Genomic DNA, 24,866 nt, shown 5'->3' with positions numbered 1-24,866 from the left:
CAACAAACTCGGTCACGTTAGAAGAAATGAAAAACCATAAGAGTCTGGAATCCCACACATTTCTGACAAGTGGGAATATAAATGGTATTCTCGTCAAGAATTTGGAGAATACTTGAAAATCGTTTTGGGAAAGGTATGTACAGTACCATAATAAGTCTAAAGTATATAGTGCAATTTGTGCTAATGTAATATTTTTCTCTTAGGTAAAACATTCTAAAAAATCTAACGATGATTACTTACACAACTGGATTATTGCTAGAGAAAGTGGGGAGGTATTAACTGCACATTGCTCCTGCATGGCCGGACTCGGAGAGTCATGTTATCATGTGGGTGCAATTTTGTTTTTAATTGATGCAGGGGTAACGATTTTAAAAAATCAATCATCAACTGAAAAGTTAAACAAATGGCTAGTTCCCCATCTTAAACAAGTACCATTTAAGAGAGCTCGAGAGATAAACTTTTCATCAGCTAAACAACGAAAGAAGAATTTAGAACGTTTACTCGTTGATCCTGAAACTATGACAACCCGTCCAGTAAGATGAAAAAAATTGTACCGAACGTTAGAAATGATGAATTTATTGAATATTTAAACTGTTTATTTACGTCAAAATCAAAACCAGTTATTTTACCACTTATTAGCCCCTATAATAAGGATTATGTGCCAAAGTCAGTGGAGCTACCTCCACCCTTAACAAACCTTCGACAAAGCGAAGCAAGTGATTTGCCGTTAAATGAAGTCCTTAAGATTTGCAAAACACTGAAAGATAAAATCAAAATCGCAAAAGAACAATCCGTCAAGATTTAATTATTAACCAGGACACAAGGTGCGAGTAAAATTTGGTACGCCCAGAAAGCTGGAAGGGTTAGTTCATCCAATGCTAAGTCAGTTTGTCACACTAGTCTTGTAAAACCATCTGTTAGCCTGCTGAAATCAATCTGTTATCCGGAGGTTAAATGTTTTTCCAAAGCTACAGATTGGGGTAAAAAGCATGAAGATACGGCTGTAGGTGCGTTCATTGCAGAAAATCGAAAGCAACATGTAGATCTTACTGTTCGCAAATGTGGATTTTTTATTAATCCAACTTACCCATTTATCGGAGCGTCCCCAGTTTATTGTCTTGTAAATGTTGTGGCACAGGAACATTAGAAGTTAAAGCTCCCTATTCCGTAAGAGACCTAACGATTGAAGAGTTTGCTGAAACACAATATTCGCCATTGAAATTTAATGAAGCGGCAAGTTAATTCAAACTCAATACAAATCACGCCTATTACTATCAGGTTCAACTACAAATGTTCGTATGTGAAGCTTAATACTCCGATTTTGTGATATGGACAACGAAAGGTGTAAAAATAGAAAGAATATTCCCAAATGTGGACTTTTGTAAAGAGCTGTTAGCTAAAGCGACTTAATTCTTCCACAACTGTATTCTTCCCGAACTAGTCAGCCAACATTTCACAACTCATGATCTTCGCAATGGAATTGCCAATATACCGATAAATGTTGTAAATGGAAAGTCTCAAAATAATGTTCCTAAAACTTACTGCTATTGTGGTCAGTCGGAGGATGGAAAGATGGTTGCCTGTGTTAGTGAAAATTGCCCCTTTGAGTGGTTTCATTTTAAATGTCTAGGCAATAAAAAGCCCCTACTACGAAAAAATGGTTTTGCCCAGAATGTTCTAAAACAATGGTAAACGTTCCACCAAAAACTCGAGGTAAAAGTAAACCAACAGCTAATACAAAGAATATGTGATGTTTTAATGATCTTACGCGATTTTATTAACTACAAAATCTATGAGACTGTCTTTCTAGCGTAAACTAGTACAAAGAAATGAGCTGTGATGTATGTTTTAATGATATTATAAAAATTTTATTAATCAAAATCTACGAGTCTGTCTTTATAGCCTTAATCAAATCCAATTACAGAATCACACGTGTTAATCAAAGCGCAAGAAACTTTCACTATTTTATCTAATTTGGTAGGTTCTCCTACATTATCATGATTTCGCACGTAGTCTATGGGAATGATTGATTGAAGAATTCTATATTTATTTCTAACCAATCCGATAACACGCTCAACGTGTATTCGAACATTGGCAATCTTCCGCGTGTCGCCTATTTCCTTTGGGCTTAGTTGTTTTATTCCTCTTGTGAAAGCAGGGACTGCTACTTCGGCACAATAAAATCCCACGGATTCTGATATGTTAAACCCACGATCAGCTAAAATAAGATCTCCAGGTATCAAGTTTTTCAAAATATCGCATTCCTCTGTTATGTGTTTATCGGAAGAGCGACCTCCCCAAGCCTCTGAAATGAAGGAAACAGACAATTGGGGTGTTATACCAATGAGGAACTTCATAGTGTTGTGATGTTTGTAATGAGACCATGTTTCCGCTCTAGCATCTAAGGATGAAGGTCTATCAATGAAAATCTCAAAACAATCTATTATAGCGGCTACTTTATTGCCAAACGCCTCTTTAAAGGAATTGGGCATCGTTAAATAAAGTTCATCCCTCGATGGCCATCTAATTAGCCGATCAAGCCTAACGTTCATGATATCTAGCCATTTATCAACTACTCGAGAAATAGTAGCTGGGGACACAAGGAATCTGTATGCTAGGTCTTTAACATCTAAATCCAATCGTAACCGTAGCAGACAAATATAATACTCTTGAAATAAGGTTAATTTGGCATTTAAATTGGGTTGGATATGAGCAACTAGTAAATTAAATGTTTCCAATATTATAGTTAATGTTGGAAGGCCGGTGTAATAGTGTGCGCGATCTTCATCCGCTCGCACGTAGTCTTCATCCAGTTTGTTTGCTTTCAAGTTTTCTTCAAGTTGATTGATGTAATCCATTGTTAAATCTGTTTGTATATCTGCATTAACGTATGTTTTGGTGTTAGTTTGGCTAGAATTATCCAACATTTTCGGAACTGGTATGGAATCAATTTGACTGGTTGCGTCTGACTGACAGGCTACTTCTCTTATTACTGAAACTTCATTCTCAGTTACATGTTCCATACCCTAGCTTGGACAAGTTCCCTATCAGCTTTTTCCATAACCATTGCTAAGGCAAGTTCTCTATCACATATAGATTCATTTATATCATCTTCATCTACTTCATCTAGCGTAAAGTAGGCACTTTCATTTCCGGCTGAAGATGACATGGATATATCACAATCGGATTCTCGCTTTCGTTTGGCTCGCTCTATAGACCGGTTGTGAAGGTTCAGTTTGGATTTCAGAGATCTATGACTTTGTACAGTTTGGTATCCTAAGTTCAGGGAAGGAACCCAATCAGGGTGTAATTCATCTTTCAAACGAGAAGGTTTGCCTATAATTATAACACACCAAGGGTTATGAATTGCTTTCTAAAATAAACTATTATAACCTTGCTTTAACGAGTTAAAACGCTACAATTTTTAATTTAAATGTCGTAAAAATTTATTACCTGATATAAAATGATGGCTACAAATTCGATGCCACTTAGGAATTTTGAGAGTCGAATTTGAGAACCTGTCTTGGCGTAAAGCCTGCACCCAAGCCTTTCTTCTCCTTTTAGTCAGTTCTTCAAAAACTGGTCCATGCCTGGTATTAACTGTTGGAAACGAATAAAATGATACTCCTGAACCTTTTTCGAACCGATTTTTACACTTGAGAACCGAACACGACTTCATAGAATTATTAATAATAAAATAAAATTTAAAAAATATTAACCCTAACGAGCTTTTCCATAAGAAAACCAGCCTAGAGTGAAAGTTCGTCTACTAGGCTGCAACCAACAAGAACCCGGCAGTACTGTACGGGGGAGGGAATAGGGGATGAAATGAGCGCTAAAATATGCCTACCCCCTTTAGTGAAAACTATGTATTATTTGTTCATAATACGACAGCCAATGAACGTCCTAGTTTCATCCCTATTGAGCCCTGGTTGAACCAAATTAAAGGCCTAAAGACATATCTAGGTTTTATAGAAAGACATCCAGGGGAAGACCGCCGTAATCGCCGTTGGACGTCCGAAAACTCGTCCCCGGGACGTACTACGGCTCTAGACAAACCGGACATTCAGTCGTCCTTTAACGTCCAACCGACGTCCACCCCGGATTTTGGGATGTCTTACGGATGAAGGCAAGATCCGAGTGTACGTCTATCGGATGTCCAAAGGACGTTTTTGTGTTTGCTGGAAATGCAGTCTTCGGTAAACAATTAATTTTAATAAAAAAATAATAAAAATTTATATTAAAGTTTATTTCATTGTTATTTTTTTTTCTAAGGAAAAACCATTTCAAATTGGTAACTACACCCGAAAAGGCTGTTAAAACAGCTAGTTCACCAGAATTCGAAAAGTTTATAATGTTCCAAAATGATCTCGTGGGAATTCACTCCACCAATAAAAAGCTCATCCTAAATCGTCCTATATATACAGGTTTTGTCATTTTAGATCTATCGAGGTTATTGATTTACAATTTCCACTACGATGTTATAAAACCCTAATATCAGGAAAAGGCTAAACAAATTTTTACTGGTACTGGTATGTATTTAAGACCATATATGCATTATTTACAGTTAGTCTATCGTATGTTATTGAAACTTCAGATCAAAGTTTGATACAATTTTATTTGATCAAATTAATTTGGATCCAAATTTTGATCCAATTCTTAGTTAAGATTTTTTGGATCTAAATTTGATACAATTTTATTTGATCAAATTAATTTGGATCCAAATTTGGAGCTTATGCTATTATATCAAACCAATTTTGTTCAAACTTGGATCCGATTCTGAGTTAAAGATTTTTTTTATCTAAATTTTATACAATTTTATTTGATCAAACCTATTTGGATAAAACTTGGATCCGATTCTTAGTTAAAGGTTTTTTTGGATCTAAATTTTATACAATTTTATTTGATCAAACCTATTTGGATAAAACTTGGATCCAATTCTTAGTTAACAGATTTTTTGGATCAAAATTTGATACAATTTTATTTGATCAATCTAATTTGGATCCAAATTTTGATCCAATTCTTAGTTGAGATTTTTTTGGATCTAAATTTGATACAATTTTATTTGATCAAATTAATTTGGATCCAAATTTGGAGCTAATGCTATTGCATCAAACCAATTTTGATCAAACTTGGATCCAGTTCTTAGTTAAAAGATTTTTTGGATCCAAATTTGATAAAGATTATTTGATCAAGTAATAGTTGATCCTTCTTTGATCCCTTAAGGATATAGCTTGATACAAATTGGATCCAATGTCCAAAATTGAATCAAGTCCTTTTCGTAATATTTATAGGTGGATTGTAGGAAAAAAGTGGCGCTGAGTTCGACAACAATAGTCTTGCGAGTGTCAGGGCGGTGGCTGTCCGCCATAGGGCTTGTCGATAAATAAGTCCAGTTTAAGACGTTTATGGGAATATAATTACAGAAATAGATTAAACATTCGAATGCTACTGACTTATAGGTTGTTTCTAACGAGGAGTGTACCCGAGGTGTAAATCACCGATTTTGATGAAACTCGGGGGGTATGTAGACCTTGGGGTAACATGAATTTTCACCGAGGGAAAAGTTACGCTGGGCTTCCGTTTTGCTATGGCAACCAAAAACGTTTTTGATAACATAAAATGAAAAAATCTACATTTAAAAAAGTATGGGATTTTCTTGGTTTCACAGGGGGGCTACTTGATGGATTTCACCCAAAATTGTTAATATTTAGCATTTTAGTTGAAATTTTAATTTTAATTTTAATTTTGCTTTTTTAAATGTAGATTTTTTCATTTTAAGTTGTCAAAAACATTTTCGGTTGCCATAGCAAAACGGAAGCCCAGCGTAACTTTTCCCTTGGTGAAAATTCATGTTACCCCAAGGTCTACATACCCCCCGAGTTTCATCAAAATCGGTTATTTACACCTCGGGTACACTCCTCGTAAGTGTAAGAGGTGCAGTGAGTTCAAAGTGTCTCGTCAGCGTCAGGGTAGGCAGTAGGGATGAAACGGATAAGCGGAACCGGAACCGAGAAAAACCGAGTAACTTCTAGGAACCGGAACCGATAATATAAAAATTTGATAACCGTATCCGGAACCAGAACCGATATTTGTAAAAAAAATTATAACCGACACCGGAACCGGAACCGGAACCGAGTTTTTGATAACATTATTTACCAACATTTAGCGCATGTTGAAATTTAGTAATTACACTTCTTAATTTACTATTAGTTCTTCATATAAGCTCATCTTTATCCTATCTCAGATAACTCTATGTGATAACTCTACGTTTTCGTAATTGAAAATGGGCTCGTCCTCCAAATGTTTGCTTTAAAAACTGGCATAATCCGGAAATCCGCGATAGTTTTAGTTTTATTTTCTTCAGTCGGAAATTACGATACAATTTCACAAATGTAGCAAAGACCACAAAACATATTTGTCGTCTACTGCTACTAGTGTGCCTCCCGAGCAATTGTTTAGGGCGGCAAGTTAATGTTTTACTTGCTTCAAATATTTCTTTATGTTTCAACAGGTGCGCCCAAAACTTCATAAATACAACCACAATAACCGTCGTATGAATATCCAAACAACGTACATAATGAAAGTAACACACTGAAGTTTGAAAAGTATCGAGACAAGTGTTTTATAGCAGATCATTAAACCTTGTAAATAATAACTAAGTTGTGTTTCTGAATCTAAAGTTTTGAAGGAAAGGCTAATTCGTTTGCATAATATAATTGCTGGCCTGGGTAGATTTAGTCTAGAAAATCTGAAATTTCCACTTATGCATTTGCTAACATTTCACAAGTGGCAATACGTATTGAAGGAAATAATATGGACTCCATTTAAAACGATATACTCAACTGAAATCTAAAAGATTCATAGAAATCCCGTCAATATTTTTCAATGAAATGAGGCAGGGGCGTAGGAACCGAGGGGGCAATGCCCCTCCCTAGAATTTTGCTGGGAGGGGCAACTAATGTTATTGCCACTTCAATTTTTTGGTTAGTTGAAATCTTTAAAAGCTCAAATTGACTTAGGCCTAAGGTGGTGCCTTGGGTATTAGCCTAGCTTATTATTATTATTATTATTATTATATTTTCAATTTAAAAGCTTATAAAGCTTATAGAAGCTTACCTGTGTCTTTTCCCGCCAATTTACATAGTATTCAAACAGTAACACAGGCATTCGGTGAAGCTACACTCCTTTAAAAATTCAAAACCATTATCATTTTATTATTGTGGATTTGTGTATCTTAAATTCATAAACGACTCTAAAGATTAAAATACACTTCGTATGATAACTGTTGTTACTGATAATGCCTTAAGGACTTTCGCGACCTATTACTCACTCTACATCGGGGGCTAAGCTCCTAGACCCCCGTTTTGTTTCTCTTTGCCCCTCCAACTTCTAAAACGTTCCTACGCCCCTGAAATGAGGAGCGGAAGTGAAAGCAATGTCTCCCCAAAACGTGAAAGTACATCATCCCCCCCTACATCATGAAACGATAAAACCGTTATATTATCGGTTCCGGTTCCTAGAAGTTACTCGGTTTTTCTCGGTTCCGGTTCCGCTTATCAGTTTCATCCCTACTACCTACCCTGACGCTGACGAGACACTTTGAACTCACTGCACCTCTTACACTTACAAGGAGACGACCCGTAGTGTAACGCACCGATTTCGTTCAAACTCGGGGATTTGGTATGCCTTTATGTAACTTGAAACACCCTAAAGGGATATGTCTCCATAGGCAACCGTTTAGTCATGGCAACCAAAAATGTTTTTGACAATACAAAATGGAAATTTTCCTATTGAATATAACATGGGAGTCTGACCAAATGTAAGGGTACCCCTGTAAAGATTTTAATCAACTTCGAACTTTTTCATTATTTTCTTATTTATAATTTCTATTTTTAGCATTTTCAAAAATTAAAATTTAAAAATGTTATTTTCAATGGGAAAATTTCCATTTTGTGTTGTCAAAAACATTTTTGGTTGCCATGGCAAAACGGTTGCCTATGGAGACATTTCCCTTTAGGGTGTTTCAAGTTAAATGAAGGTCTACTAAACCCCCGAGTTTGAACAAAATCGGTGTGTTACACCTCGGGTCGTCTCCTTGTTAGAAACAACCTATAAATCAGTAGCATTCGAATGTTTAATCTATTTCTGTAATAATATTACCATAAACGTCATAAACTGGACTTAATTATCGACAAGCCCTATTGCGGACAACCACCAACCCTGGCACTTCTAAGACTATTATTGTCGAACTCAGCGCCCCTTTTTTCTACAATCCACCTATAAATATGATGCATACATAGTTTTCAAGTATATCCGTCATAGCGGACATTTTAACCTTTAAGACTATTTATTCGAACACAGCGCCACTTTTTCACCTAGAATCAACCCTCAAACCTTTTGCATTAATTTTTTTAAATCGTTGGTCGCGCCGATTTAGTACTTCTTATGTGTTTATTACTCCATGGTTTCGTTACTGACTCGCTAAAATGTGCATTTGTCACCGTAGCTCAAGAACTATACCAGATATGAACTTCTCCTTCGGAAAGACACGATGAGAGCTTAATTGGAAACTGTATACCAAATTGCATTTAAATCGGTTCAGTAGTTTTTGCTGTAGAGCTGTCTGCGAGGAGAAGGTGGAAAAAGAAGAAGAAGAAGGAAATTAAACCTTACCCATTACTACGAAACGTTGCCTCAACCCTGTACGATGGAATTCGTATATGTTTGTCGCGTTCTTGTAACATTTCAGACGATGCATCATTTGATTTGATACGACCTATAGTTTTTGAGATACGAGGGGGTAAATTCGGCTTCCTTCGGACCTTGAATTGGACTACCGTCTCTTTTGATTGCACCATTTAGCAAATTTGAATCTTTTCAGACCCATATGACTGTGAGGAATTTGATAAAAACGAAGCAAGAATAATTAGTTGCTTTGGGAAATCCAAAGTCGACCCTTGGTACTGCAACGTCAGATGTGCCAATGGTAATTCGGCTTTCCGAGGACAGAGAAGAATTATGTGTGGATATGGTAAAATATGGTCAGCCGATCCATTACAATGTAAAAGTAAGTAACACCATTTTGATATTTGAATAAATTAATTAAACGATAAACTTGAATTTTAAGGTATAAAAGCAAAAGATATAGTTAGGGTTTAATTTTTGTAACTTAAAAATATGATTTTTGGAATAAATTTTCATTTAAATATTGCGATTTTAGTTTTGTGATAAACAGCAAAAATTAACTCGATTTATTTATGAACAAGATTGAGACCACTCATACAAAAAATCAGAAATTTTCAGTATATGTTCTCTAGTAATGGACCTCTTCAATCTGTTGTTTTCAGAAGAATTTCTCGGATTTAGAAAAAGTATTTTTTTACCGGCAGGTGGTAGACACAAATGTTCAATGAAAAAGTTGAAGATAATACTCTGAAACCTAAGAATACATTTGGTTCTGTGAATTAGGGGCTGTTTGGACCTAGATAATGGGTCCCGAAAAATAACAAGCTGGTACTACCTAAATTATGCTTTATAAATTTTTCAATATTCAATGCGAGTGATTCGCTTAATGACACTGCGGTTTTTATTCCGTTCAAAGGTACGAGTAGTTTATTTTTTAGTTTTCATTTTTCGCGAGCGCTACTATATAAAAATTGCATCTTTTATTTTATTTTTACAAATAAATGGTTCTTAAACTTACTTTACTCACGACGTTAGTGTACCTACGTACATTCATTTTCGTAAAGTTCGCACGTTCTGATTTAAGGGATTTTCATGTGAAGTACCGAAGGAATGAATGTAAATTTCTAGACTACAATTCAGTCGTAGAAATAAGTAAATTCATTTGTAAACTCATTTGTTAAGTGTTATCGGTACACAAAAAAGGATCATAACACACTCTGTTTTTAGTAATGTTTAAATTCATAATTAGTTCTAATTTTTTCGTCGCGTACCCATATAGAGACTTGGCACTCCGTAGCCTTGGCCATGGCCGCCATTGTGGTCAAATTTTTCCAGACGAAAAAAACTATTGAAAACAACTATGACGTAGCACTGCCAAGTCCCTGTTACCCTAATTTTCCTGCTTAATAATTTTATTACTTATAATAAAAAAATGAAATAACCTTTTTTTTATATTTAAGAAAATTACAATTGCGAATTGCAACATATCGATCATAGAATAGATGAATGCTCGCCTAGAAAACCTTTATCACCTTGGAATTGTACCTTTTCGTGTCCCAAAGGTTACTTTTTGACAACTGGCAAAGATGTTATTTACCAAAAGCTGAATGCAAAGTGTATGTTGAACTCTAAATGGACAGAAAAGATACCGTTTTGTAAAAGTAAGTTTATTGTTTTTTAAATAGGGTGGCTGTATTATTAATCATTAAATATTAATTTTATTTGAATTTGAATTAAGAATTTTTTCAGCTGTTATATAAATACCATCTTTTCAACGGCCTTTTCAATACCAATAGGGGGACATTGCTCCTTTTCGCGTAGATTAATCTATTTGGTTCAGGGCCGGCTCAAGAAATTTTATACACCCGGGCAAGGTGGATTTTTGGCGCCCCTTTCATTTTGATATTAAATTAAAACACCCCCCCCCCCTCGGTAAAAAACATTACCATGTCCATGTTATAAATTTACCGTTTTCATAACAATAAATAATCCCTTTAATCACTTTCTCAATACTTTGAGTAAATAAGCAAAATACTAGTCTCAAATCCATGGGTTTAAAAAGAAACTTAGATCATGAAAATATTCTTAACCCCAAACGTACTTCAATACCTAGGGTCCCTCCTACAGGCTACAACCCCTAAAAGCATATGTAACATAATTACTCATAAGTATGCCACTAGCATTATTTCTTCACTAACGGTTTGTTTCACAGATATTGCGTCATACATACCCTACGTAATATTTGACATCATATTTTATGTCATATTTGATGTCATCGAATCTCAAATGCCGATAAACCGACGGCCATTATTTTAGTAAGCAAACCGGTTTGAACAACCAAGGCTTGTGAGCTAAAATATAGTGTCAAGTTCTGTTAATGTAATTATTTTGCCAATTAATTAAGTTCTCGGAGACTCATGTTCTAAAATAAATTTGCATTGTCAAATAAAAAAAGCAGGTTTATTGTAAAAAATACTTGAAATTCAGGTTGATCTTTTCTGGCGCATTTAAAAGGTTGGAGTCTTTGCAGATTCTTTTGAGCCTAGGCCTAACTCTTCTAGGCTTGGTATGGGATTTAATAACGCTGGTGGAATATCCCACTTCGACTACTTATTTCATTTTCGGAAAGTGATATCTGAACCGAACCGTATTGGTCATTTTAATTTTATTTTTCTAAATTACTCATTATTTAACTTCATCAAGATAAACCGAGCGAGTTTATAAATTTCAATGAAGCTACATTGGGCTGACTTAAATTCCGACGCAAAAAATTCCTTCTCAATTTAGAGGTTTTCCATTGGCTTAAATAAATATGTTAGTAGAAAATAGTGTGACTCCCAAAATTACTAGCATGAATAAAAAGGTTAAAATCTAACGTAGTACACCTTTTTACTGGTTCGTGGTGAAAAAAAACCGTTAGTGAAGATTTTTGAATGGAATAAAAGAACAGTGGCATACTACTGAGTAATTATGTTACATATGCTAAAAGGTACGTCTCTAAAATATTCATATATATATATATATATATATATATATATATATATATATATATATATAAGCCAAATTTTCTTAAACGAAAGAATAACAAACTTTGTTAGTCCTGCTGAACTAGCTCTATAGTCTGTATGAAACGTTTGGCCGGTTTTGGGCCTATTTGATAGAACGCTTTATTGCTTTAACAACTTAATTAAAACAGTATTTGGCGGGATTTTTTAAGGCCTACACTTAAGAACTTTTTTTAAGCTATCGCTTTCTTTTCTGCTTCAACGGCTTCTCTTAATTTCCTTTTTTTATAATCTTAATTCAATTCAACGTGTCTCTAATTAATATCTATCTAAAACAATTTAATTGAAACTAATAAATGGCTTTCTGCGCGTGCGCGTAAAATAGAAGTGACTAACGCTAACCCAGGACACACGACAGATTAAGGGGGAAGAATACAGTAAAAGGCTCTTTTTCGTTCAAGTTGAACGTTTCTGTTTTAACAATTACATAATTGAATTATATTTTTATTATTAGGCTGAACCTTCCTCTAGTGCTTAAAATAATTTTGATAATTCTGTTCCTGTTTCTCGGCCTTTTGGAGTCGCATCGGGATCTCCGGTGCCAGCTGTGCCGGATTATGTGGACAGCTGTGTTCCCGTCGTTCCCCTTTAGGAGCTCTCTCCAAAGGGTATGACTCTTTACCTACGTAGGTAGGGTGTCGGCTGGATTTGCTATAGCATCCACTCTTAATCCCACGGCTGTGTGCGAAATGAGGATTGGTCCACCAATTACTGCACTTTTTCTGGGTTGAGTGGTTTGCGTCAAAGGTGCAACCATCAGTAGTAGGGTACTACTACCCGAGGGGCTAACTACTTCCCGTAATCGGTGTTCACCCTAACTGTAATCTTCGGTAATCTTTTGAACTCATTTGTAATCCCGTAAACATTTGTAATTTTCGTACTCATCTGTAATCACGCGTATTCATTGGAACTATCCCGTACTTAATTACTCATCTGTAACAATTTTAAAGATTTGGGTTGCCTGTGTACTCATCGTAATCATTATGTTCTCATCCTAATCATTCTGTACTCATCGTAATCGGTCTGTACTCATCGTAATCATGTGTACTCATCTGTACTCATTATTGATTACGTAATTGGTGTACAGGCAAATTCTTACTGGCTAGCCCCTCGCTACTACCCATGCTGGATTTGTCATCTGTCCGGGCTTGGGGACGCTGGCGTAGGGCACTATGATGATAGGCCTCCGGTGGTATGGCCCCTGTTGCTAGGTACACCGGGCTAAAAATTCTGACACCCTTCTATTCTTGTACTATCGCCCAATCACTTTTTCTTCTTCATATTATATACCCTGGTTTATAATGAAAATAACAGGAAAATGCTTTATCCGTCAGAACTATGCACCGTAATTTTATGGTTTATTTACTATTGTAAAATAAATAGTCGCAAAAAACGTTCATCGACTATGTTGGACATTTTGGTTGGTAAAACGGTTTGTATTTCCAATTAGCTAAAGATTTTTCAAATTATGTTATGCTTTCATTAAAAATTTTATAAACAAATCAGATTCTTGGTAAACCAAAAAGGCTCATAACTCAATTTCGGCGCCCCTCTCAAACCGGCGCCCCGGGCAGTTGCCCGGGTTGCCCGGCCCTTGAGCCGCCCATTAAATGGGTTATTGTTAAATCTATTTCGTTATAACAGATTGGAATGTGTGCGCCTAAATCATCACGCAGTATCATATTGATATTTACACTGTGGGGTCCATGAAAGGGAGAAACGTTGAATATATAATTTAAAGGTACAAATATTAAGACTGAACAAAGCAATTTTTCTCATGGGCGATCTTAAAGCACCTTCTCAGAGGGTGCATCTTAGAATTTTTCCCGAAAGCACCTTAAGGGTGCCATTTGTTTTTGTAGTGTATAGTCTACCTGGTTCATTTTATTATCATTATTAATTTCATTTCCGCCAAATTTTTTAACCTGGAAAACGATTAGCGAATGAAACAAAAATAAATAAAATTGAGATTCACCAAAGACAATAAAGGTACAATAATTTTGGTAAATTTAAAATTTATCGTTTCGCCCCCACGGAACTTTGAATCTCGTTATTTAAAATCTACAAACTTATTGGAAATGATTTTGAAGAAAACCGTTTTAATATTTGAATTAGCAGAGAAACGTTATGGCACGGGCGATTAACTAAATTTAAACATATGTCACATATTTGTGACAAAAGAATGGAATCTTCACCACTAGTATCATTATTTATCGTAGAACTTAAATCTCTTTTTACAGCCGAAACAGTGTAAATACTGTTCCGTGGTCTTAAATGTTAGGCGAGGATCAGTTTTTGCTAATTCTAAAATATTATTTAGATTCCCTATTGAACTATTATCACTCTGCCATTCATTCTTATTTCCTTAACTTAGCAAACTTTAACATTTGCGCTTCGTTTCAACTTAGTACGACTAATATGCACAAATTCGTATAATTAAGATACACTTAAGTTATTGGGTAACTCGCCAAAAACTCTTGAAATAGGACATTTGACTACGAGATCACGTCGCTTAATACTCTATTTACGAACTACTGTTGTAAAGAAATAAGAAAATAGGTGGTGTGGGGTAGAGAAATAGGCCTGGCCAAGGATAAGCAAGATTATAGAGCGATTTTATAGATAAGCAGAATTATAGATAAGGTCTCACATTTTTTATAGATAAGCAAAATTATGGAGCGATTTTTTATAGAGCCACCGAATTTATAGATCCAAAATTATGGAGCGATTTTCATAGACTCACCGAATTTATAGATCCAAAATTATGGAGCCCTCTAACTTCACCTCATTTTATGGATACCTCCACTTACCTATCTTTTTTTACCTAAAATGTATTGGAAAAAAATAACGAGACGAATATTATACTAAATCATTTTTTATTACACTTTTCTGTACATGTTTTAATAAAATAGGCTGTAAAATATTATTAAGTAGGGAGATTCTTCTTTTAAAATGGAAATTATTTAATAAGGAATAGTTAGTTCGATCTTCTACATCGAGGAAAAAGAAAGTTACGGGAACGAGGTCAAATTTTACGCGATGTTGAGCATGAATGATTTTAAAAAGACGTTCCCGCAATAATAGTTTTTTGCAAATTTGCAATCGGGAAATAGTCTCCCGTGTTCCAGAAAGGCATCGTCTTCCGCACCCCAATTTCCGATCTCACCACCGCAGAAAAAACACTTCACGTAGTCCGTAAAGTTTGTGTAGAAAAAACCCGCGTTGGTGAGTTCCATGTGGCACGGCTTCTCTAGCGGGAAACTGGTGAAAGTCTTCAACCGCTCGTCCGCATACCTCATAGGGCCTAGTTGGGCATCGTAGGTCTCCTGTAGCTTCGCGAACTCGAGCTTGGCGTACTCGCACTCGGGGAACAAGGCGGTGTGGCAATGTAAGGGGTTAGATCCCAGCTCCCAATCCCGCACCAGACCGTCGCACCAGAAGCAGATAGTGATATCCTTATGTCCTACGAAGAAGAAGCCCGCCTGAGCCAGTTCGAGAGTGTCCATATATTCCACCGGGAACTTTTTAAAACTAGCGACTCGTTTCGCCAGGGTATTCATTTTTTAGAGGAAGTTAAAAATTTAGTCCGACACCTTCGTAAACTAGCGATCGAATGATTCCTACCGAACTAAAATCCCGGGAGAAATCTCTAACTAGGGGGGGAGAGGCCCCGAATGAAGGAATTTCTCAAACCGTGAGAAAGTTGGGGAAAAGAGAGATTCACACGGCCTCCAAAACCTATTATCCAATTGTGCAAAAATGTTTGGTTTCCAGTCGTTTCCGTTTATCACCCTCTAAAATGTCAACCACCTCTTTTAAAAAACAGTATACTATGGCTTTCTCGGCAGTCGAAGAATAAGGTGGCTGGTTAGTTTCACCTTCGTCCGCGACCGATCGAATGATCCTTAGAACCGAGGCGGGAGGGTAAATCTCTCTTTCCATCTCTCGCTGAGGGGTGAACGGCCCCCCTAAAAATAGTCTATTATCACGCGGCCCCTCTCGAATTCCTCGGGAGAAATCTATTATTCCCCGGGCATGTCTAGACCTCGTCCTTCATCTAAGACTTCGACTATTTCGTTTAAAGAATCGTATATTAATCGTGATTCGGGGTAAGTCGAATAATTCAACTGGTTGTCCTTTTCTACGATATCCTCAGCGGCTATTAAATGCTTTACATTTCCACTTCTTGCCCTCGAAATAAGAAATTTACAATGAGGAAAATTTTCCCAATGTTCCTCGAACGGACTATCTTCCTTATTCCATTTCATTAGTTCCCCAGAACAGGAAAAGCATTTTACGCAATCTTTGAAATTCGTATAAAAAAAACCAGCTTTGGATAAATGCCTGGCTTCCCTTAAAGGATCAATCGGCAAACCTTCCTTATTAATAATATTATTCTTAATATAATTATTATTAAATCCCCTAGTAAAGGAACGAATTCGCGCGATCTCGTATCGCATCGGCTTTGACCCTTCAAGCTCCATCGACAGGGCTGGGACATCCCCCGAAAAATCATTTCTTATGAACGGACAAAAGTTACACTCTTTTTCGTGTCTTAGTAACGGGACGTCGTCGGCCGTCCAGTCCTTGACGACACGCTGACAGGAGAAACACATTACGCTGTCCCGGTGACCGACGTAGAAAAAACCCGCTTTCGCTAGCTCCCTCACGTTTAAAAACTTACAGGGAAAACCCTTGAAACTAGCGATTCTGTTTTTCTCAAAATTCATCTTAAGAAAAAAAAAGCGTCTACCTCTTACTTCTCCGACTTCCGGAATGACCCAGGGAATGATCCGGTACTAGACGTTTAAAAAAACCTCGACTTTCTCTTTCCCCCCATCCCCCCTTACGAGTTTAAGCGTGTATGTTGAAAAATAAAACATAAATTCGAACGAAACATTTATTAACGCAAAGGAAGATATTACAAAAAATGATAACACTGAATATAAGAAAAATGATACGAAATGAAAATACGCGCGCGAATTGAGAAAATTACGTAATGGTTTTTTAAAAACATAAGAGTTCGAAAAATAATTAATTGTTTTTTTTTATAAAGAAAAGTTTTAAAAGAATCCTTCGTCTTCCTCGAAGAGCGGCGAGGGAGCCGTCTGGTGATGGGTCTCCAACCACTTGGCGAAGCGACAGGCCTTCTCCCGCGCACAGAGAAGCGTCGGGCTCCCTCGTCGATGAAACCGACACCGATAGTTCTGGCCGATGCTGATGTCCTTGGCCTTGGGGCAACTGATTTCCCCGAGTTCGATCACCTCTTGGGGGATGAGTTTCCTGAGGACGTGACATTTCTCCTCTCCCTTGCAGTAAACGAATTCGGAGTCCTCGGTTAAGGCCTTGAGCCAATGTTGTAGCTCGATGTAAGGGGTATCGCCGTGGTTCCAGAGGTAACCGTTGATATGGGTAAAGACCCATTGATTTTGCCGGGCTACGTGGTGAGAAAGACCGCTACCGTGGTACGGAGGTTTAACGAATAAACTTTTAACTAGGGGAAACTCCCCGACGAACGCGACGGCAACTTCTTTAACGACCGGTTCGTATTTCGCGCCGAGTAAGAATTCAAAATCGACAACTACCAGCGGTCTTTCCATGATGTTTCTGTTGGCTGATACCCCCTCTGACTCCGCTTCTTAAATAGGGTCTCCACGCGATTGTCATTACTCCATTGGTTCCTCGTGAACCTATCAGCGAAGGAGGTCAAACTCCGCCCCCTATAGCGATGTTCCAGATAGAGCACGCAGTATTGTCCGCAAACTTTGCTTCCCACGGCCTGTAGACGACGTCTATTGTAGAGTATTTTCGAGGAATTTTTTCTCAGGAACTTTTTTATCGTGGGGAGGGTCACCGGACGACCCGCCGAGTCAAAGTACCCGGCCCTCCTGAAAGCGTCTAGGTAAATAGCTACCCAATGAGTCCCGGGCCCATCGTGAGGATCGAGGTTAACGACCAGGGAGGCGGGGAAGGAAGGGATATATTCGGGGAGTCTATCGGAAGCAAAGGCACCTTGATACCCGGGTAAATGCCCGAGGATCTCGTTTATTTCTAATGTGTTCATTTTAATAATCAATCACCACGTTGCGATCTTTATCTATCTGCATTAAACTATGAAATTCCCCGTAAATAACGACCGAAACCGATTCAGTGAGCGGGGTTTCGAATCCCAACTCGATACGTAACTGTCCCCGTCTTACGGGGTTCCAATGAGAGTTGTCACTCGCGGAAAGATCAGGCGTGATATCAAAGGCATATATAGTATAACCCCTCGGATATTCCGAGTGCGATATACTATTCCCATCATCTTTAAAATGTATATTCGTCCCCGTAAACAAGGTGTAATATTCACGGGCAAATTGATTCTGGGAAAACTTGGGCTGGAGAGGTTTGCTCGGAACCGCGTCCAAATCAACGTAGAGAGATAAGAAATTTAACCCGAATGGTTGAAAGTTATAAGGATTTTTATGAAAATCGCCCGTGCAAGCCGTATGCGAGACTAGGCCGATAATAACGCGTTGAGGGAGCGGTCCCAGCCATACATTGTCGAGACTCGTATTTGAAACGCCGGTGAGCAGTACGTGGCTTTTCACTTCGGTTCGGGTAAAGGGGTACTTCGCTGTGGCGCCTAAGAGAGCGTTTTCGTGAGCCAGAATGATTTGAGGACTTATCTTGCATTTCCGTATTTCCAAAGTAGCGTCCGTTATAGCGATCTTAAAATTCCCCACGTTTAAGGAGGGGTCTCCCATAAGGACAAAGGCCGTTTTACTCCTAGAAAGTCGAACTTTAATTTCCACACCGCTTAGAAGGTATTTCGGAATGTTGAAAAGGTCGGCGTATATTGCCCCTACTAAGGAAATTTCCTTTGAATCCTTAATAGCTGCTTGACGAATCTTGCTCCCCGAGTTGGTAATTATATCGTCAAACTTTCCGGCAGCGTCTTTGGCGTAGAGACACGAAGTCAGGTGAGAAGTTTTAGCCTCGCCTGAATAGTTCAAGAGCGATTCTAAATAGGCTCGGTATGAATATCGCCTTGCCGAGGGCGTGATTAAATTGTCGTTCAAGTAAATTTCAATTTGATCGAAGAGACTATGCATTAGGTTATTACAAGTTGATAATTTAACGTCGGGGTCTAAATTAGCCCCATTCTCACGCGTTACTTTACATTTAACGTGAAGGAGACTTATCGCGAGATCCGTATACTCCGGGCTTTTAGGGATACAAAATTCAATTTGGGAATCATCTCGTAGCGTAGAGATCGGTCGATAGAAAGTTGGAGTCGCGCTTTCGACGCTAGTTTGCACGGGGGTGACCGAGAACAGTTCCAATTCCGATTTCAAGGCTTCAACTTTGTACATTTTGGTTCTTTTTAGTTGAGGGAAAAAATGTCACGAACGTGTTTCGTGGACTTCCGACGAGCTACTGTCCCGATTCTGCGTTTAACGGTCCTTTTTCTAGTTTTCCTCCTGCTCGTTGTTTTCTTCTTCTTGCTTCTCGTTTTAGTTCTCCTACGCTTTCTCCGCCCCGAACCGCTTTGTCCGGTTATCCCTTCTAGAGCTTCACTGAAACGTTTCCTCGCCGAAGATTTTATATTTTCCCCCGCAACGGCGTCATTGAGAATTTTACTGCCGACCCCCAACGCTTGTTTTCCTATACAGGGTCTTTTTTTTGCTCGGAAAAGTGTTTTTTTTTTCAAAAACTATTTATAGTACCGATTTCAAATTTGGAAGGTCAATTCTCTATACCGGGGGACATCAGTTTGAGAAATTTGAGCGTTTTCGGTAATGTTTTTCACCAATTTTGAAAAATTATTTTTCGACCACTAGGTGCGAGATAAAAAATTTCTATTATAAAGTTGTAGGCCGTCATCGAAAACCCTTAAAAATTGTTCACTCGACGAAAAACAATTTATTTATCAGTGAAAATTCGAGCTTGAAAAATTTACAAGTTGGTGAAGCCAAATTACGATTGTTTGAAACGATAATTGAAAAGGGAACAAGTCTAATACAAACGTAGTAGAGTTTTCACACTTGAAAAAATGTACACGTTTGGTTTTTAAATGCAGATATTTTATTCACATAAATTTTTACAAAACATTTTCAATAATATCACCATTGGCTGCAACACAGGTTTGTGCGCGGACAATTAAGTTCTCAAACGCTTTCTCTACCATTTCTGGTGTGACGTCTCGGCAAGCACTGATTATTCGTCTAATGAGTTCCTCCCTAGTTTCAATGGGCGTGGCGTATACCTTTGCTTTAACGAATCCCCAGAGAAAATAATCCAGCGGTGTTAGGTCAGGTGACCTTGCTGGCCAATGCACTGGACCATTTCTCCCTATCCACCTTTCAGGAAACTCGTTGTTGAGGTGCTCAGTTACTTGCCGGGAAAAATGCGGAGGGGCGCCATCTTGCTGAAACCACAACTGACGTCTTTCAGCCAATGGAAGGTCGTCGATTGCGTCACTCAGTTCGTTCTGTAGAAAATGTAAATACCTTTGGCCGTTGAGGTTCGTCGGCAGGAAAAAGGGACCAATCAAACGGTTTCCAACAAGTCCAACCCAAACATTGACCCGTTCAAATTGAACCTGGTGATGATATTCAAAACCCCAATGTGGGTTGATGTCAGACCAAAGATGGCTGTTTTGATGATTAAAGGGCCCATCTCTAGAAAATGACGCTTCGTCGGAGAACAAAACATGGCGCAAAAATTGTCTATCTTCTTGGACAGCATTTAGTAACCAGTTGCTAAATTCATAACGTCTTTGATGGTCTCCGTCAATTAGTCCTTGGTGGAGCGTAGCTCTGTATGGGTGATAGCGATTCTTACGAAGAATTTTTCACACACGATTTGCAGAACAACCCAAATCAGCAGCGGCGTTAGCGCAACTGCGACGAGGATATGCCACAAAGTACGCGAGTACATTGTTCTCGAAGTCTAAATCCGGTTGACCCAATCCGCGAAACCTAGGTTGCAAGTGACCAAATTGATCGAAATCGTGAATTGCTCGTCTTACTGTATTTACAGATGGTGCTCCATTTGGATGTCTTTCTGCGAAGATTTCAGTCACTCTTCTAAGGTTTTGCGCTGCTTCTCCATAGTAAATGGCAACTATCTCGGTACGCTCAGCTACTGAATAACGAGGCATTGTTCGAAATATTATCAAACACTGATAATAATCTCCCAAAGTTTTCCTTTAAATACCCAATGCATGTTTAGGATTGACCTATAGCCTCGTGTTTTTTTAAATCCGGTCGTTTTTTTAACCAAAGTTTCAACTGGATTAGGTAATTCGGTTTCAATTATCGTTTCAAACAATCGTAATTTGGCTTCACCAATTTGTAAATTTTTCAAGCTCGAATTTTCACTGATAAATAAATTGTTTTTCGTCGAGTGAACAATTTTTAAGGGTTTTCGATGACGGCCTACAACTTTATAATAGAAATTTTTTATCTCGCACCTAGTGGTCGAAAAATAATTTTTCAAAATTGGTGAAAAACATTACCGAAAACGCTCAAATTTCTCAAACTGATGTCCCCCGGTATAGAGAATTGACCTTCCAAATTTGAAATCGGTACTATAAATAGTTTTTGAAAAAAACACTTTTCCGAGCAAAAAAAAGACCCTGTATACTTCGCCCCTCTAACTAAAAGAGGGGAGGCCCAGCGGAAGAGCCCCGAGAACAGACTTCCGAGACCATGTCCTTTCTGATAAGCCGCTCCTTGATAGAAATTAGACCCCCCGGTTTGGGCTTGGTTAAGATAATAATTTTTATACGGACAGGACCCCCGCGCGTCGAGGACATCCGGCTTAGGCATCTTGTTTCCGTAGATGTAGTTTAACCGTCAGAGACCCGAAGGCAAATGGCACCGGTTTCCCCTGAGGGTTCATTATATGTACTTGGATCGTGTCGAAATAGCGTTTGGAGACTCGCACGTAAAGAGGTACGTCATATATTTTCCCGACGTTATCCCCGAACGAGCCTTCTACGGGGACAATCCTAACGAGAGGAACGAGAGTGTCACCCACCATTTGATCTTCGACGATATTAGTGTAAACGTAAAGTTGAGGGGGGATTTGAAAGCCTATAAGGGCCGGCCTAGCGCCCCGGTAACCCCTTTCCAAAGATTGAATCCCGGGATCGAAGCCCAATGTCATGGCTAGACCAAAATGAAATTGCACTAGTACGTTATGACGAAAGGGGCTTATTCGAACTCGGCGAGTGATCTCGTTATATTGAAGAGACGTCTTCATATCGTTAATAATTTCGTTTATTATCTTAATTAAATGTTCGATAGAAGAATAGTATCCTATGGGTACCCTATAAACGTGGGAGGTCCCTCTGGGTCTTCTAGGCTGAGCCGCGCATTCGGCGATCTGAGCTTCTCCCGTAAGAGTTTCTCCGTTTTTGGCGACATCGAAAATCTGCTCCGTTTTTTTCCCTTTCGGATTTTTTTTCCCCGGCGTGGTAATTTTAAGTGTTATACCCAAACTAGGTTGATCGGCTTGAGGCGGCTCTAGGTTTTTTTCGATGCTAGTCTCCGGTTCATTTTGCTTGACTTCGATTGGAGACGGGTTACATTCGACAGGAGGGATTTCGTCGACAACCATGAAAACGATAGTGTTTTGTCCCTCGAGGACGTTGAAGAACGCGCTAGTGTAATTTATCTCAGCCAGCCCGCACTCCCAAGACCCCCCCAATTCGACAGGTTTCGGTAACGCGGAGGTATAGGAGGCCATCGTATTGTCGGCGTAAACCCGCATGCTAGCGTTTGAAGGTAATGTCAGATACATCTTTTTTCTTGACCCACGAGTTCGCGTTCGACGGATATCCTACAAAACTGACAAAGTATTCGACAGGATTTTTGCGTTTCCGAGACTTGAGAATTTTATCGATCTTGTATAGTCGAGGTTTAGCGACTAATTGCAGTTCTTCCTGATAGTAACGTCCCTTTATTGCCTCCCCCGTTAAATCTTCGATCGTGTAAAGGGGCGGGTCTAAATTTACGAGGCGGGTGATTTTAAAGACTTCCTTTGACCAAGTACCGGGGTAGGCTTTATCAAATACCCCCCTGTATTTGCTGATACGACAAAAGTCACCGACTTTAAGTTTAGGTTGACGCCGGCTTTTCACGGGGATTTCCTTGTAAATTGTTTTAAAAACTTTCAGAATATTATCCGGTTTCACGTCTAGAGGCGTCATTTTTATCGTGGAATGTTTAGTGGTATTGTAGCTATGAATTAAATCAGGGAGGACGTCCAAGTATCGATAGGTGTTATTAGCGGTGAAATATTTATACATTTTAGCCTTTAGCGTACGATTTAGTCGCTCGACCATACACGCTTTGATTGTATCGTTTTCGCTAGTAAAGAATTTAACTTTTTTTCTTTTAAGGAAATCCTGATATTTTTTTCCCGTGAACTCCCCCCCCTTTATCGGTTTGAACTTTAAGAGGCGTGAGATCCTCGAATATTTTCTCGGTCGCGGCGATTACGTCTTCGGCTTTCTTACTTAGGGACTGCCCACGCGCGTCGCGAGAATGTATCGATACATACTAGTAGGTAATTAAAGCCGGAATTGTGTTCGGAAATGTCTCTCATGTCCGCCAAGTCCATTTGAAACTGGTCGCCAATATTAGTTACAAAAACCTTGCTCCTTTTAAATTTCCGATAGGCGGTCTTATGTAACGTGTACGATTCTTGCTTCGTTAACCATTTTTCTACCGTTTCCCGGGGAATACCTCTGTCTTTCACGGCCTGATAAAGTTTTTCCAATCCGTCGAAACTCGCGGGATGTTTTGGATCGTAATAAAATTTTTTCAAGACTGCCTCGGGGTTAGAAACTCTTCCCATATTGGTTGTTCCGTTTTCCTTTTTTTCGCGCCTCTATTGATAACCCCTTTCGATAAGTCCCGGGGTTTAAATTGGAGCGGAGTCCGAACGACTGATGCTTTTCTAGGTTTCGCCGAAAATGTAATTTTTTTCTTCTTCACTCGCGGGATGGTTTTCTTGAATGATACCGTAGGCGTGAACAAGGCGTCGAACTCGTTCCAACCGGTGGGGGGAGGCGTTCGTTTTCTATTTATAGCCCCAACGGCGTAACTTACGAGCGTAGCGATATCTGACCCGGGCACGCGCGTTTGATCTATAAACAACTCGCCTTCACTCGACCACGAAACTTTATCGCCTAAGCTAATCAATCGGCTAATTAAGTCCTTCGCACTCGCCCTAAATTGAATCGGTACGACATTTAAGAAGGCCGTGTCCTGCCCGGTTTCTTTTCTATTTTTTTGGCTTCGTCGCTATATCCTTAATGTTTTGATATCGGTGGAACATCTGCTCGAATAATTTAACTTTATCCCTAATGTCAAGATTGGAATTGAGTACGTCGGTCATGCTATTATTTAATTCATCCACGGAGGACCCTAACGCATGTGGAAACGAAAATTGAGGGGTATCTCGAGAGGGGATGAGAACATTTTTATTATTATTATTATTATTATTATTTTTTCCTAACGAGTCGAGGGGGACTAAGGCCAACTTTTGAGCGTACATTTTTTTATTTCTTTAAGAACGACCTAAAATCCCGCTGAGGGCTGAAATAACGGTGGGGATGAGAATACTTAGAATCCCGTGACCTTTTTGAACTAAAATTAATATCTTCTTACGCCAGGCTACTTTTTTAGAGGCTACCTGTCTAATGAATTTCTTTTGTTTAGCTAGTTTTCGTTTCTGACAAGGGTTTAACTTTAAATTCCCTTTCAAAGTATTATCGCAGCATTCAGCAATAGCATCAATTAAGGGTTTTTTAGCGTGATGGAGAATAGCGCGTCGTTGTTTAAAATTTGATCTACCTAGGGCCGAGAGAAAATCTTTGTGTCCGGCAACCAGGGCCGGCATTTTCGAACTGGTTAGGGACTTCTTCCTCTCCGCTGACTTTATACTCCCTACTTTTTTTTCTTAGGGATATAGACCATTTCGGTTTCGTCGGGGAAAATATCCGTTCTTAAACGGAAGTCATCGGGGCACTCCTGCCTATTGTCGATAAGAATATAGCCGTGAGGGCGTTTGGTGGCGTCGAGATAGGCCTCGATAGCGAACCGGTAATTGGCG

At 38.7% G+C, this 24,866-nt stretch overlaps 3 protein-coding genes across 3 annotated transcripts; all 3 read right to left on the bottom strand.

Moving 5' to 3' along the window:
• Positions 1-1,904: 1,904 nt before the first annotated feature.
• Positions 1,905-15,313, bottom strand: LOC149962183 (uncharacterized). Its single transcript, XM_090164420.1, has 4 exons — positions 14,920-15,313; positions 3,454-3,600; positions 3,015-3,336; positions 1,905-2,910 (listed from the first exon to the last, which is right to left on the bottom strand). The coding sequence occupies exons 1-4, from the start codon at positions 15,311-15,313 to the stop codon at positions 1,905-1,907; spliced, it is 1,869 nt and encodes a 622-aa protein (XP_090020546.1).
• A 462-nt stretch (positions 15,314-15,775) lies between these two features.
• Positions 15,776-16,369, bottom strand: LOC149962182 (baculoviral IAP repeat-containing protein 7-B-like). Its single transcript, XM_090164419.1, has one exon. It carries the CDS (start codon positions 16,367-16,369, stop codon positions 15,776-15,778), a length of 594 nt encoding a protein of 197 aa, XP_090020545.1.
• Positions 16,370-17,818: 1,449 nt separating this feature from the next.
• Positions 17,819-19,111, bottom strand: LOC149962181 (uncharacterized protein F54H12.2-like). Its single transcript, XM_090164418.1, has one exon. The coding sequence runs from the start codon at positions 19,109-19,111 to the stop codon at positions 17,819-17,821; it is 1,293 nt and encodes a 430-aa protein (XP_090020544.1).
• Between the last annotated feature and the right edge of the window lie 5,755 nt (positions 19,112-24,866).

The sequence above is a fragment of the Leiobunum rupestre genome, chromosome 1 (genome assembly GCF_980474605.1).
Source record: "Leiobunum rupestre chromosome 1, qqLeiRupe1.1.hap1, whole genome shotgun sequence".
NCBI lineage: Eukaryota > Metazoa > Arthropoda > Arachnida > Opiliones > Sclerosomatidae > Leiobunum > Leiobunum rupestre.
This window is presented reverse-complemented; position numbering and strand designations above follow the sequence as displayed.

Coding starts and splice junctions, on each gene's coding strand:
- LOC149962183 (XM_090164420.1), bottom strand. CDS start 15,313: ATGAATACCCTGGCGAAACGAGTCGCTAGTTTTAAAAAGTTCCCGGTG. Junction 3,601..14,919: donor GAAGTGTTTTTTCTGCGGTG/GTGAGATCGGAA, acceptor CGTTTCCAACAG/TTAATACCAGGCATGGACCA. Junction 2,911..3,014: donor CAAGCTAGGGTATGGAACAT/GTAACTGAGAAT, acceptor GGATAATTCTAG/CCAAACTAACACCAAAACAT.
- LOC149962182 (XM_090164419.1), bottom strand. CDS start 16,369: ATGTGTTTCTCCTGTCAGCGTGTCGTCAAGGACTGGACGGCCGACGAC.
- LOC149962181 (XM_090164418.1), bottom strand. CDS start 19,111: ATGTACAAAGTTGAAGCCTTGAAATCGGAATTGGAACTGTTCTCGGTC.